Source organism: Psittacula echo, assembly GCF_963264785.1.
Source record: "Psittacula echo genome assembly, chromosome: 2".
NCBI classification, from domain to species: domain Eukaryota; kingdom Metazoa; phylum Chordata; class Aves; order Psittaciformes; family Psittacidae; genus Psittacula; species Psittacula echo.
In genome coordinates, this window is record NC_137737.1 from 120,120,929 (window position 1) to 120,136,761 (window position 15,833).

The 15,833-nt window shown below is 35.4% G+C and overlaps 1 protein-coding gene across 1 annotated transcript in view; it reads left to right on the forward strand.

The window, feature by feature from the left end:
• RP1 (RP1 axonemal microtubule associated) overlaps positions 1-15,833 on the forward strand; it is a gene marked incomplete at both ends in the record, with an annotated part of 187,407 nt that overhangs the window by 49,187 nt on the left and 122,387 nt on the right. The window contains 7 exons of the mRNA XM_080609709.1: positions 2,543-2,745; positions 6,398-6,487; positions 8,745-8,877; positions 9,153-9,304; positions 11,582-11,736; positions 14,598-14,656; positions 14,996-15,040. Coding sequence (XP_080465835.1) covers positions 2,543-2,745; positions 6,398-6,487; positions 8,745-8,877; positions 9,153-9,304; positions 11,582-11,736; positions 14,598-14,656; positions 14,996-15,040 — 837 coding nt within the window. The remainder of the gene's footprint in view (positions 1-2,542; positions 2,746-6,397; positions 6,488-8,744; positions 8,878-9,152; positions 9,305-11,581; positions 11,737-14,597; positions 14,657-14,995; positions 15,041-15,833) is intronic.

Consider the following 15,833-nt stretch of genomic DNA (forward strand, 5'->3'; position numbering starts at 1 on the left):
ATGAATAATCTAAAGAACCCAGCAATTTTTATGACATTATTGCCTATTTCTAGATTACTGTATTCAGATAATTCCAAAGTCATACTACTACTACTGTTAAAAACACTGTTGTAAAAGCCATACTATTGCGGTTCTGAATTTCTTAAGAATTGATTAACCTAATTTTAGACTCTTTACCAAGGCCGAAATTTCCCTGACTCCAGAATTTAGTCCTTTCTTGTCATGTAACTTGGTACTCGATCCTAATTCCTTTGCGATTCCCTGTGCAGTTATTCCACATCAGTCAAGAGTTCAATGCTAGTGCATCATAATTCAGGTTTGGTGCTTTAGTTACAGTGTTGATTTAACCTATAGGACAATCGACCCAAGAAGCTATGTAATAAATTTTAAGTCCAACTTTTAAGAGAAAAGGCATTTATTTGCTATTGTAAAAGTGACATTTAATGAAATTTAGAGGGAAGATCAAGACCATATCTCAGTATTGAATCGATCCTTCTTCGCTTACCCAGTTTGTTTCAGAGGTGTTCAGCAGGATATGGAATTTGTTACTCATAAAAGTTTATTTAGAAGCAGGTCTCAAGGATTCAAAACTGTTTTTCACTTTACCTTCAAACTTATATTTTAATGCTAGCAGCAAAACACAGTCAGATAAATTTTGCAAATTTCTGTAATAGGTATTACTTTATTTTAAACATCATAGAATGGTTTGGGTTGGAAGGGACCTTAAAGTTCATCTAGTTCCAACTCCCCTAGGTTGCTAGACCAGGTTGCTCAGAGCCTTGGGCTTGGCTGGGATAGACTCAATTTTCTTCACAGCAGTCTGTTCTGGTGCTGTGTTTTAGCCTGGTGACCAAAGCAGTGTTGATAACACGCTGTTGTTTTAAGTGTTGCTGAACAGTGTTTGCATACCACTGAGTTCACCTCAGTTTCTCTCTTGCCCTCCCAGTGAGTAGGCTGGGGGGAGGGTGACAACAGCAAGGGCCTAGGATGGAAGAGCTAACCCCAGCTGAACAAAAAGATGCATCATACCATATATTGCCACACTCAGAAATAAAACTGAGGTAGCGGTTCCTTGGGGACTAGCTGGGTGTCATTCTGGTGGAGGTGAGTGATTGTTGGTGGTTTTTTAATGTTTTTCTTTTTTTTTATATTTTATTTTGCTTTGAGGTAAAGGCAGTTTAATAAGTGAAGGGGGAAAACTCCAGCCCAGAGAAGCCCAGTGCAGTATTTTAAACAAGCAAATAGAAAAGGGCTGTAATAACAAGGTACATAGTGCAGCAGGAGCATACATACTGATGCGGTGGGAATTCTTCAACAAGTCCACACCCGTGGCTATTTATGAATTCTGCAAAATTGTAAGAAAATATCATTACGTGTTGGGAGCCTCTGGCCTTCAAAACGTTGGTTCATAGAAAGCTGCGTAATGGATGAAGGATGAGCTGGGGGATACAAAAGAAAATTAATCTGCAGCACAGTTTATAGTCATTATGGTTAGCATATTAAAAAGTCTCTGCAGTTGCATGGAAAGGCCTCATGGAGAGCAGTTTGGGAACACCTGCAGGGCACAGTATATAGATAATGTGTTAGTTCATCTTTTCAAATGTAGGGTTTATATCTGCCTCTTGTGTCAGAACAGATTATAAATTCTTGTTGTATTGTGATCCTCTTTTGGAGAGGATCTCATGGTCAGTGGTCACTGTATTGAAAAGTAGCGTTCCAGACATCTGATGTTTGTAAACTCCACATTGATTAGAATAGTCAAAACTGAATTCTTTTACCCCTTTATCCAAAGACAGTCTATTTTTTCAATTCTCATGTGCAGATATGTCTCTTGAAATCTTTGTGCATGTATGTATTTCCCTTAAGAGAGATGGAAGATCAGTAGGTGTTATTCTAAAGTGAAATATCTGTTTTCCAAAATTATATTTGCTTAGCCATTAAATCCATGAAACTTATTCTTAAAGTGGTACTGTGCTGCTACTGTCTTATTCATACAGGACCAGCCTTAGCCCAAATGCTGGCACTGTATACATAGGTATAATTGGGCAAGGCTACATTGTGCTCTTTTTTTTGAGTATTTTACAGTATTTAATTAATATTTAACTTGAAGAAAGTTAATTTCCTGAATGATTTTTTTTTCTATTTGAAATAAAAATTGTCTTTATTCTCAGACATGTGATTCTGCTGATAATGTCCCAACGCAAGTCATTAGAGGAGTATTAACAAGTAATTCTACTCATTTCTAAATGTCATAGTTCTGCATCACAGCATCCTTACTCTACATCAAAATATGTAGGAAGAATAATATGATGATAGTGCATGTGCGAGATACTTGTTCTTTTCCAGCTGATTCTTGTAGCTCAACTGATCAGTACATTTTGGTCTAGGCAAGAAACATACATCAATCTTTTCAGACTATCTCTCTTGCCATGAAAAAATACAATCCTCTCTCTGTTATGGTCTCCTTATGTGCTGAAGTTACAACAGCAACTGGCAGTTTCATGATGATTTTTGTCTCCTACTAATGTTCTGTATTTCACAGAGGAAATGCGAAATCCCCAAGGTGATGAGTGTCCCCTTCCTTCAGATGATGAATGGAGAGTGTCAATGCTGACAGGAAATGCAGGAACAGAAGCAAATATCGCTCTCTGGATATATGGAGACGGAGGAGTAGATGGACCAATAACTCTTGGCAAGGACAACAGAAAGCAGCAGTTTCTTCCCAGGCAGGAGGATGAATTTCAGGTAGCTAATTAAGGCTAAGAACATTATTTTCATATGTACCTTTCCAAATATTATTCTGTCATGAGAAAAGAAAAAATGTTTTTCTCCTATGTTTACTACATAAAATAAATCTCTATCTAATCTCTATGAATTCTGCATTAAATCAGCTTGGTGCATACAGAGGAAATATTCTTTCTTTCAACCCCCTCTCCCTCACACAGTAGCCCAAATGGGACAACTGAAGGAGTAAATTGATTTCTTTAAGGCAATCGATTTGAAAGTAGCTTTAGCAACTGTCCACTCCCAAACAAACCATGTCTGATATAAGACTTTTATCTTTGGTAATTAAGTCTTCATGTATATATTTTTCAAGCATAATATAAAATGTATACTGTGGAACTAGTTCAGTTTAGGAAGAAAAACCTTCTTACAGCCTCCATATTATAAATAGCTGAAATGCCTGAAGTTTTATCTATGGAATTACTAAAAGCCCAATCAAAACTTCATGTTAGCATGCCATGAAAACACAGAGTTCTGTTATTATTTAAGAATAACCTCACCTCTATTGTAGTAAGGAAATTATGTCTAGATAGGATGAGAGGAAACTACCAAAGGGGCTAAAATTTGTTTTGCTTAAGTCTTTCTGTCTGAGAGGCACGTAACACATTCCTGTGTTCAGCTAACTGAAGCAGAAGTTATATTTGTCACATTTTGTTCAGATTTTTTTTCCACACTCATCAACTCTTCTAATACAATTTTGGCACAAACCGAGATTGCTACTCTCAATATTAATAATAACACTCTGTATGAATAGAGCATAGGCAGGAAGATAACCAACTGTAGTGTTCCTTTTAAAAGCATGTAAGCTATATATTATGATCCATGGGGAATCCTGTTCTCCTAATTAGTGAATAATTTATAAGCAACATTGGGTAATGGCATGTTTGCAATGTTAATCTATACATTCTTAAGAGATGGACTAATTTCTCTTCTTTAAAATAGATATTGCCCACTATGGCTGTGTGCTGGGGATATTGATCTTCTGAGAGCAGAATCTTTCAGCACCTGGGGCTACTACTATGATTCTTTACATCTCTCTTGACACTTGCTTTCAGGCATGAAACAGCAAATGTCACCAAAGTGCTTTTACACTCTTTAGTCTGCAGTAGATAAATCCACAAAGAAAAAGCCTCTGAGTAAGAGCTCTTTCTTCTTTTTTTCTCTTCAAACTTTACCCTGCATTTGCTTAGCAGGATAAGTCTTGAAATGAAAATAGGAATGTAAGACTTAAAAAGATTCATCTTCTTTTTTGCCATTAGCATCTTTGAGCTTGATATGTTTCCACTGATATTTTCCAGAGCAGAAGATACCAAATTCTATTTCTTTAAGAAATCAGTTTAATCATAGCTCTGGCCAGGATTTCAACAAAGAAGACAGATTTCAAAAGCCTGTTATACTAAGGCAATTTTAAATCAGTTTTTTTACCTTTCACTTAGCAGCAGTATGCCCAACTATGAAAAATTTGAGTAGAATTAATCTGTGGTCTTCCCTCTCTTACCTTAGCCAGGTGAATAGTCACTGCCAGTTAAATGTTTTCTAAGACTGCATGAAGAAAATCAAGGCTACCTGAGTTTTTTTTCTGGGAGACCTCTGCTTGTTTGAGGCAGAAATCACTCTTTGTATTCTGACAAAGTCCAGTGCATTTATGTTTTGTATTGATACATGAAATTATAACGTAGCTATTTTTCCTTTTTTTTAACCAAAAGGCTAAACAGAGATTCATTAGAATAAACAGACAACATGACAGCACTGTATATTCAGTGAACACCAGCTCTGTGAATGAGAAGACGGTATCTCATGTTACTTGAGAGCTCAGTTGTTTTGTGAAATGCAGGAAATGACAATAGTTGGGTTTTGAGTGAAGCTGTGTATATGCCCTTACTTTACTACTGCTTTAATCCCAAAGTCTCCAGGTTACCTCTAGTAAGACTACTTATGGAGAGAAATATGCGGCGTAAGCAAGGATACCAGAAACTGACTTCAGCAAACAAAGCTATTTTCTTAAGCTAATGGAACAGACAGGAATCATATTGTCACATCAGTCCTGCAAGCCTGGAGTTAGCATTTATTTTGTTGATGAAATTCATGTCAATGTAGCAACTATGCGAATACAGATACAGGTGTGAATTCCACAGATTCTTTCTCAAACAACCGTTGTGATTCACTGAGTGCATTTCAGTGTCCAGGAAATCAAGGGTAAAAGTTGTTTGCTTCTAGAAATCTTTGACTAAAGCATAGTAATGTTGTAACATAAAAGTGTATTATACAAGAGCACAAAAGCTGATATAGGAGCTGAGGTAATTCTGATCTCTGAAAAGAGAAGAGGGATTTTTATTAATGAAGGTAAAGAATGAGTGGATAATACGCTAGTAGGTATTTCTAAGAGAATGAAAAGAAAATATTCTTTGTACAGTGAAAATAGTTGTTCTGACTGTAAATGATGCAGAGGAATAGGCTGTTACCAACCTTTTACTAATAGAATTGTTATTTGAGAAATAACATTCTAATGCACTTTTTCTTCCCTAGTGTTACATTAGAAATGCTCTGAAATGATTTATGCTCATTTTAAATAATGGATAAACTTCAAATAAACCCCAGATAAGTGGCATAGGAAGGGGTTGCATAGAGTAGATTTCATAAGAGCATGTGTAATGCTTGAAAGTGCAGCGACAGTGCAAGTAACTGCAAATCATAGTGAGAAGGCAAACACAGCATCAGTCACTTCCAAAGTCTGCCAACTTTGAAAGCTTATTCTTTAAGGACTTCAAGACTTTTTTATCCTTCACTTTAACATACTAGGGTTTATGGTCATGTTGCTGTGCTCCATTATGAAAAATTTGTGAGCTGTATTTTAGTGAATTAAATTTTATAATATTGCTCTTGTGAATGGCCCCCATCAACGTTTTTTTACTCTTCAAACTCTGAAAAGTTCAAGTGTACTAACTCATTTCTCTGGCAAGCATTGTGATTTCACTAGGCTATAACCTGGTCAAATTGGAGCATAGACAGAAACCTGCTTAGACAAAACAGAAGCAGTCTCTTTTCTGGATCCTCTAAGCCAAAATCTGTCAATCAAATATTGTGCACTGTTCCTGTACACTCAGATACTACAGTGGTTCAAGAAATCTAGAACCAATTAGAAAGATAAAGATGAAGTTGTACGTATCTCTTACTTCCCTCCCTTCTCCCCAGTGAGATGTAGCTATTTTTTTTCCAGAAATATAGCCCAAAATGGATGAATGGCAAAACGTAGAAATAAAGGGCAAATAGGGTCTGTGCATAAATAAAAACAGGGGTTTTGAGTTTACTTCATATGTGATGATTGAAAATACAGGAAGAGAAGTGTTCAGGGTATTTTTCTGGCAAGGTGTCCTGAAGGCTGTAACAGTTTTAGCCATAGAATTCATAAGCCTGTGCTTGCCATTGGAAAGCTACTCCCATATGTGTGGGAGACTGTGATAGAAATGTCTTTTATCATTAATTGGATACAGTGTTGGTTTACTAGGCATGGCTTTCCTGAATTAACATACAGCTTCTAACACACAAGTTTAAAGTGTAAGTTATATGTATTTTTGAATGTAGTTATATGTTGCATTGTTTTGTCTTTTTTCAGGTCAAAATAAAAAACACTGGGAGTATCTACAAGATAAGAATTGAACTCGATGGATTACAGAGTGAGCACTCAGAGTGGAACTTACAAAGGGTGAGATTTGTTTGGTGATTTTTTTTTTCTGTTTTGTTTCTTTTTCTATGAACTAAAAGCCCGTCTTTTCATGAAGCCATATTTTCATGAATCAAAAATGCTGATTGTGATACATTCTTGTTGCTTTGTGTTGTTAAGTTGCTTTAGAGATGACAAAAGAGGGTGGTGAGACACCAGGGGAGGTTGCCCAGAGAAGCTGTGACTGCCCCGTTCCTGACAGTGTTCAAGACAAGGTTGGATGGGCCTTTGAGCAGCCTCGTCTAGTAGAAGGTGTCCCTGCCCATGGCAGGGGAGTTGGAACTAGATGATCTTTAAGATCCCTTCCAACCCAAACCATTCTATGGTTCTATGTTTCTATGTAAAGCACTGATATAGTCCATTTCCTGAGAGCTGGAAATACGTAGGATTATTATGCAATTATTTCTAATTCCTGTAGTTTATAGATACCTTTTTCAGTGTATTGATTGGTTCTAACAAGTTTTGCTTTCTGAAAGCTTATCTGCACTCTTCAGTGTGTGTTAGGGAGATTTTAGCTATAAATTCTGTCTATGAAAATATTGAAAATGGTAGAGCAACAATTATTCCATGACAACTGCATGTGAAGAACGAACAAAGTTTCCTTAAGGGTAGGCTAGAAAAAGAATTTGCTGTCTTTTTTTCAGTTTGATGAATTAAGTCTTGCTCTGTGCTTCTGTTTTAACTCTATTTTTCTCATAATATTTGAGGATGTTCTCCAGATTAAATTTAAACTATATTCCTGTTGACACTGACCCCCCATATAAGATTTAATTCAGAATTGCAATTAAGTATTTGTCTTCTGTTTGTTACTTTGACTCTGTAAAAACCACAAGTTTATCCTTTGCATTTAATTAATCTTAAAAAGCCTGATATAGGCAATCAGAGGGATTTTGCATTAATACAAAAGCTTTAACTGTTACTGTGCCAAAACTGAATGTAAGTAGAAATATTTCAGTTGATAAAATGTTGCAGGAATCCTACTCTTTATCCCAGTGGTTACAAAATATTTCTTTAACATACTGGTCCAAATTTCACAGGGTAACCCTGGGATTTAAAATATTTATTTTCATGGAAAGAAATCGGGTTAAAAGCTGTATTTTTCTGACAAAGCCATTAATATTTGCAGTTGTTATGAATCAGCAGTGGGAGCTCTACCAATAAACATTAAAGATGAAGAATCACTGCTGCAAATGTATTTCATGTTAGAATAAATACTTGCTTTGGTGTTAAAAGCAGTGTTTATTTTACTTAAAACACTATTTTATTGTAAAAGTGAAATAAAGGCCTACATTGTCCTGATTTCCTAAGTGTTAGAGTTTGAATGTGAATACTTGTTTTCATAATTTTGTTTGCAAGGCTTATGCATACAATATGCACATTCAAAACACAAGTGCAGAAAGAGAGTTTTCTGGCACTGATTTCCTTTTGCTAGTGAAGGCCTATGGAAAAAACTGTAGTGAGCATTGTTGTAATTCAAGACCAACAAAAACTGCTCTCATAAAAGAGAGGAAAGACTGCTTTAGTTATGAGAAACAAGTAAGACAGCTATCATAATGTACAGTGGCAAATAACTAGAGTATTTGAATTTTAACTAACTTCAGAGAAATACGTAGAGGGTGCTGGTACTCAGGTTGTGTTTTGTTCTTCCTGCTATAGAAGAGCCAAATATAATATAAATTGACTTACTATTTCAACATAACCTCTTCTTGCCAAAGTTCAGAAGGATGCAAATGAAGGCTTTCATCCTGTTATCATTTTAATATAAAAAAGTTTCAATCTTTCCATGTCTTCCAAAGCTCAGCCTCACCTAACCTCACCTACAAGAAAGTTTTCACTCTTTAGTACTCCAGTCAGTATTGCATAGAGGTGGCTTATTTACAGAAATCAGAATTGGTGACTTTACATTTTTTAGGGGCAAAAAAGCAAGATTCAATTACAGCTTTGTTTGTTCCAAGAATAACAAAATTTTAAAGTCCAAAGTGTATTCAAAGAATAAAGGCTGGCAGTTGCAGCTGCAATACCACAGGTGTGAGTAAAGATCCTGTCTAGTGACAAGCCAAATTGCAAAGTAGATGCCAAAATAAAAATGTTTTCATACTGCATTTTTGTATGACATATTTTCTGATTGTGGTATTTTTTTCTGAGATAGAAGAAAAGGTACAAAAATATGTTTTGCTGTTAAGAAGCAAAGCACTAGAAAGAGTGAACTGAGTCACAGCTGGAATTGCTTCTTCTCCAGGTGACACTGCAACATCTAAAGAGCAAGAGAATACTGAATTTTCCAACAAACACCTGGTTGTCAAAGAATCGTGATGATAGAGAATTTCTTTGTGAACTTCCGGTAGTGGAAGCTGGAAAGCCTATCTATCCAAGTACGTGTGGACTTCAATTGCACAGTTACATGTATATCACCGCATTTTCAGTACTAATGTAATCTGAATTATACTCCATTTGCTGTACATTCATATATGTGGTGTTAGCAATCTTAAAGACAGATAGTTAGACTGATTTCTGGAGAGTATATTCCAGAAAATTAATTGCAAATAAGACTTGCTGGCACTGTTTCGTTTCAGTTAAGCTAGAATAGTGAATAAAACTGGCTGTGTTACACATAACTTGTATTTGTTCTTTTGATTATTTTTGAAAGTTGTCATATACCATGTTTATGTCTACACTGGGGACTTTGAGCAAACTGATACAGATTATGCAGTTTATCTGTGCATTTATGGAAAAAGAGGAGATTCCGGTCTAAGACTCCTACATAAAACTGGTATACCGGTGACTTTTCAGAGAGGAATGGTAAGTCTGAAAAAACACTTGCTTAGTCATATAAGTAACTTATATGTGTCTTAAGAGGTACCTAATAAGAAAGATCACAGAAGTTTACCTTTATTATTATTACCAAAATAATTTTTAGGAACTAAGGAAAATAATTTTCTACTGATCCAGAAATGACTAGAATGAGTGAAAATACAGGCAGGAAAAGGGGAAGAAAAATTATCTGAAGAACCCCCATAAGGATGATGAGAAGAGCTGCCTATGAATTTAAAACTTACTCTGCTGAGCTGGATCCTAATAAGTGCACAGAAATGGTTCTGGGATCTTGGATCTTAGTAGGACTGTTTGTTATGCATTTTTTAATGTATAAATGTATAGATTATATATACATCTTTTAATGTATAGTATTGTGATTAATACAGGATAGCTTTTAAAGTAATTTGTCTCTAAATTACCTTCTAACTCCTCCATGAGTAAAGTAATCATCATCCTGATTTTCTGCAATGGTGTATGGTTGAATTTCAGGAACTATTGAATTTAATCTTAGCCCTTCCAGTAGACTTCTTATGGCCTTCTCTTTAGCTTGTACCATCCTTTATGAGGTGTTGAAAATTAGCATTTGTGTGTCTAACAAATGGCATGAAGGTCTAGGTGGAACATTTAATTACAAAATAAAGAGTAGTATCTAAATTGCCAAGAATAGAAATAACCTGCTGGGAAACCTCAGATGTAGCTATACTATTTTAAAATATATATCTGATATAATTTTAAACGTATAAAGTATGAAGTTCTCTTCAAATTGAAATTCAGGATTTATGTGGAACTTTCTAGAGGGATTATTCTTGATAGTAAATTCAGGATATTATTTATACAGGAGCTGAGGGTTGTAGTTCAAAGTGCATTTTGTTATGAAAATAGGTGAGACAGTGGATTGTATGGAGCAACAGAACAGGGCGGGGGATATGGCATTTTATGACAGAGGCAGTTGAGTGCTGACTTAAACAACTTAATTTTATCCCTGCCGCAGATATTCTACATAATATTGGGGAAATCGCTTAAAATAAAGCTTCCCTGAGTGACCATTTTTTGTATGCTTCTGTTTTGCTACAAAATCAGTTTAACTTTTCTGAGCAACCACAGCTGTAACTGAGATTTATTCAAAGAGAATTCTGCTCTGCACCTAGTAAGCTCTTTGAAATGCTAAATATGCTGATAAACTAACCCCTGTGTTTCTTGATTGAGCACCCCAACTACTTTACATCTTTGGCAGGTTTTGGCAATAACCTCAGTGTTTTAGCTATATAAGTAAAATGAAATTTATGTAGATGGCCTTTCAAAAAACAGATTTCAGCATTTGTGAAAAACTGGGGTACTATGGAAAAAGTGTAAAAGTGAAATCACTGGGAAATCAGTTCTGTTTCACTGAACTCTTTGGGTGGATGCAGTAAATAATGCATAGAGTCATAAAGATAATGAAGATAAAAAGAAATACTGAAAAGCCGCAGCCTCACCTGTGCACAATTTGAGGCAGTGATCGTTCAGAGAGAATAGCTTATGATCATATATTACATATACACAAGGGAGAAGTAAAGTTGCACAGGCAGTCTCAATTCTACCATTTGCTAAAGACCAAGAAATTTACACATATGATTTTTCCAGTGTAATTCTTTCCTTCATTTTGCTTTTACTGAGTTACCTGGACTTTACATTTGGAGAAAGAAAGCTGTATGCCTTCTACTGTGACAGAAAATCACCAACCTGAACCCTTCACCTGATCAGCTTCATGATCCTATGAAAACAATCTTTATCAGCTGTAAGCACAAGCTTAGATGAATAACAAGAGGAAACTGGTATATCAGATTTCAGTTTCTTCCAGCAGAATAAAGTGTAAATAGAGGAGGTGACACCAAAAACAGAAAAAGATGAGAAAGCCTGTATTTAAAATAAATATTAAAAAAGGAAATAATAGTTTCTTACCTGAAGAATAATTGTAAATGGCAAGGTATTAAAACAGTGGTGAAGGGTTGTATGCAGCTTTTTGGGTGATGGGTGAAAAAACAATTTATTTGGGATTATTACTGCAGTCTGGTTTTGGTTGTGTTTTCTCATTTGCTCTGATAGGTAATCAAAAGACATTTGACTTTTCAAATGCAAGCACTCTGAAAACAGTTCAGCTGTCATTAAAAACAATGGGAATCTTTGTATACTGTGAGAGTTAATCAGGCTTTTAAAACACTTCAACTTCTAGTCTGACTTAGTGGTGGCAAATTGCAGAGTGCTGTCTCCTCTGTCTTCTAGGTCAATGCTTTTGAAGTGGAAGCTGTATCTCTTGGAAAACTGCAGAAGGTGCTGTTGCGCTGTGAGGCTAATGCCAAGTCCCAGTATTGGTACTGTGATAAAGTCATTGTTAGAGAAGCTGAGAACAACTCAGAATATGTTTTCAATTGTGCAAGGTAGTTTGTACAACAATATTCTTAAATATTCTTAAATATGTATCACCAACATTATCCTGCCAATCATTGTGCTAAATATGAATTTTCCAGGGAAAGACAAATTTGGATTATTTTTCAGTTTCATAAAATCCACAAAAATGTGTTGTTCCAGAACAGATTGCTGGAGTTAAAATCCTGCATGTTCCATAACAAAGGTTAAAGGCGTATGTTGTGGCTGTGTTTCTAGATTGTACAGTGCAGCCTTATTATACAAGGATCACTGTTATGAGTGTGACTTACCTATTCAGGAAGGAAAGATAATGCACATAAAAAGGTTCAAAGTTAATTGTGTTTCTAAATAGGAAAGAAAACAGATTTGCCATTCAGAAGTGGAGTTTGCTTTCTTCATGAACAGCAGCATTGCTAGTGATAAAAATGTGATGTCCAAAGTCAGAATTATTTTGTGGGTTGCTCCATTTGAAGTTATTAAAAAAGCATCTTAAAAGTCAATTGATAAATACGTGTTTTGCATGTTTGGATAAATATGATGGCAATCCCACATTGGGAGTTTCTAGTTTTGCAGTCTATCTTGTTGGTATGTGCATCATTAAAGGGAAATGAAGGAAGTGTAGAGAAACAATGTGATCATGTGACAAGGCACTAGAATTAATAGTATTTAATTAATAATATTTCATAGAATCATAGAACACCAGGTTGGAAGGGACCTCAAGGATGATATGGTCCAACATTTCTAGGCAAAGCATGACCTACACTAGATATCCCAGCACCCTGTCCAGCCGAACTTTTACAGTGTCCAGGGTTGGGGAATCCACGACTTCCCTGGGGAGATTGTTCCAATGGCTGATTGTTCTTATTCTGAAAAATTTTCCTCTTGTGTCCAATCAGAATCTCCCCACAAGTAACTTGTGCCCGTTACCCCTTGTCTTTTCCATGTGACTCCTTGTAAAAAGGGAGTCTCCATCTTCTTTGTGGCTACCCTTTAAGTGCCAGAACATGGTGATAAGGTCTCCCCTCAGCCTTCTCTTCTCAAGGCTGAACAGACCCAGTTGTCTCTCAGCCTTTCCTCATACGGCAAGCTTCCCAGTCCTTTGATTGCCTCTGGAGCCCTTCTCAGGACCCTTTCCAGCCTGTCCGTATATTTTTTTTGTGTAACAGGGACCAAAACCAAACACAGGTGTGATATGACAAGTGCTGAGTAGAGATGGGAGAAATTTTATGAATTTAACTAATAATATTTAATCGATGAAGGATGCCTAGGTTTTTTGTCTGGATTTATATGAATTTATATACATAATACTGAACACCATCTTGCAATTCTTGGTGTCACATCATCAAAAACAGGAATAAAGATGTTCCCTCGCCTTGAGAAAGCTAAACCTGCAATCTTTCTTCAAAAAGTAACATGGTTTTTAGTAGCCTAAGACTAAAGAGAGGTTTAAAAAGAGGTTTTTAGTAGTATAAGACCATAAAAGATTTGGATCTACTCTCTGGAGCAGATTTGGATTCAGGCCAGCTGCCTACCTCAATCATGAAAAATCATCTCAGTTTCATGGCTGTCCTCCAGTGGATAACATGGCTCAGTGACAATGCATATTAGGGCGACACAGGTTAGGAATGATGCAAGTCAGGGCACTTTGCTGTATTAATTCTGTGATAGTTAACACCAGATGTTGATCAGAAAAACTATGCAGTGACAGACACTGTTAAAAAGAAAGAGAGAGAGGTTTTTTTCATTCCTGACATTTGTACAAGGAAACAACCACAGAAAAAGGGTTAAAATATGTCAGTGGTGAGGGCCAGGGGAGCTTCCATGTTGGCCAAAACGTAAAGCTGAAACACTGTGATCTATTCAAGGAGGGAGGAAGTTTTTGCTCTTCAGAAATCTCTCAAATTTATTAAACTTCAGCCTCACAGTTTTATTTTACATTGATATTTTATTATCCAGGACATGAAAAAAATGCTGTATTTTTTCTCATTTGACAAGGAAACATCAGCATTTTATCTGACTTAAAAATCTGATATTAGTTTCTGAACATCCAACAGCCCTCACTGGGTTTCAGTTAGACAATATTTATTAGTTACAGACTGATATTTTTTAGCATTTAGGATTGCAGAAGCTGCTCTGGAGTCATCCTGCCCATGTTATACTGGATTCCTAGTGTTCTTCATAGGAGAGGGAATGGTTTAGGTCATTCCTGGAGAGTCCATGGAAGTAGACCAAGTAAATAAAAACCAACAGCCCAGAAACTTGCTGATTTATTTTTTTTCTCTAGTAGAAAAGCAGCTGATTTTTCACCAAGCAGGAAGAAGCTAAAATAGTTGATAATCCATGTTCTGGATGAAAATGTTTGAAAATTATCCATAGCCTAGAGTAACATGATTAAGAAACCTAACCAATGTTTGCCTCAAGTTGTACTTTTTCAGACTTATTAATCTGTCCTCAATTTCTAGGAGGAATAAGGAAGAGCAATATTTAGTTCAATCTCTGTTTTTAACACTGAACTTTGATTTTAAAAAACAGTGCAATAGGTACATACAAATTATACTTAACACTCAATCCATAGTACTGAACAATAGTTCAGTGCCATATTCTTCTGCTTAGCTATACAAATAAGTACAGTAATGCCACATGAGTTTCTTAATATGGCACAGGTATATTTTACACTTAATCAGCTCTTATATTTGTACTAATAAAAATCTTTGTTGGGTCAAATAATTTCTACTTTAACATCTATCAGATATCAAAATTTTAGAGGTATTTATGTTACATGTATTCAGTTTGAAAATAAGATGTTGATCATTTAGTTATTTGGTAATATGATGGAGAAAAAATTGATTCCTACCTGCTTTCTTATTCTTAGGTGGCTTCCATTCATGTCCCAAGGTGTGATTCATTCAGAAATTGAGCTGTACCCTCAAGGTAAGGTTTATTCTAACTTTAGGGAAGTAAGATCAGTAATTTGTAATTTGTAATTTCTTCTCTGAAGAAATCTGGACTGAATTTAATTTACACTTTAAATATCAGGGTTAACAATTTTGCAGCTTCCTTTGTTATATTTCTGGGAGTATATCCTTTGTGTTTACATATACAATGTGTGTACGTGATTGTGAGACAGCAGTGAGGAATGAAGAAGGAAAGCTTTTTGTATTGGCTAGAAGCAGAGAATGACTTTTTCATCTCTTTTTTCAAACCTTTGCTTTAATGTTAAAGGATAGATTCTTTATTAAATTAACTTTTTTTTTTTTTTTTTTTTGGCAGAATTTCAAATAAATCAACAACTGGAAATGCAAGAAGAAGCAAATGGTAAATGCTGCTCTAGTCTTCTGTCTAATGAAGCCAGTTTCTGTTGCAGAACTAATTGCTTAACATATTTGTTGCTGTTTTTATTTATTTTACAGCATTAATTACAATACAGTTTGAATATTTTAGTAAACTCTGAACTTCACATTTTAATTTAAACAATAAATATCTTTGTTTATGCTTTCTTTTTATCCTGCCATTTTTCTTTCCATAACATTGATTTTCTCTCTGTTTGATTGAAAATTCTTATTTTTCTAAGACTTTTTGGTGATCTATCTTAATTTCAATTTTTTATATGATTCTTTCTCCTGGGCTACATATAGTTTTGTTCTCAGCATTAACTTTTCCATTTTCCTTTTTACCTGTGATTTCATATTTGTTCAGCTTTATTTTTCTGTCCTTACAGCCAGTGCAATTAAATTACATTTCTTAATAGCACATAACAGTTTCTCAGCTGTGAGAAGTGCTTCATGCATATTACTGAACAATAATTTAGAAGCTGTTGGGAGAAAGTTTGAAAATGTTTATTCATAATTTATTATGTCAATCAAGATATCCATGAAGACCCAAATACCTTGTCTTAGTGTCCGTAAGGCAAGTAGTTCATGATAAAATTTGTACCCAGTTATTTTACAAATTATATTAAAATTCCACTCTATTATTAACTTTATTTTGAATCACAAGTATCTTTGCCCTTCTTCATTTCTACGCCTTTTTCAGAAAGTATTGACTCTCTATCTACTGATCACTTTGTGCGTTAGCTGTTCTGCATGCCTTGCTTCCACAAGGCCTGCAC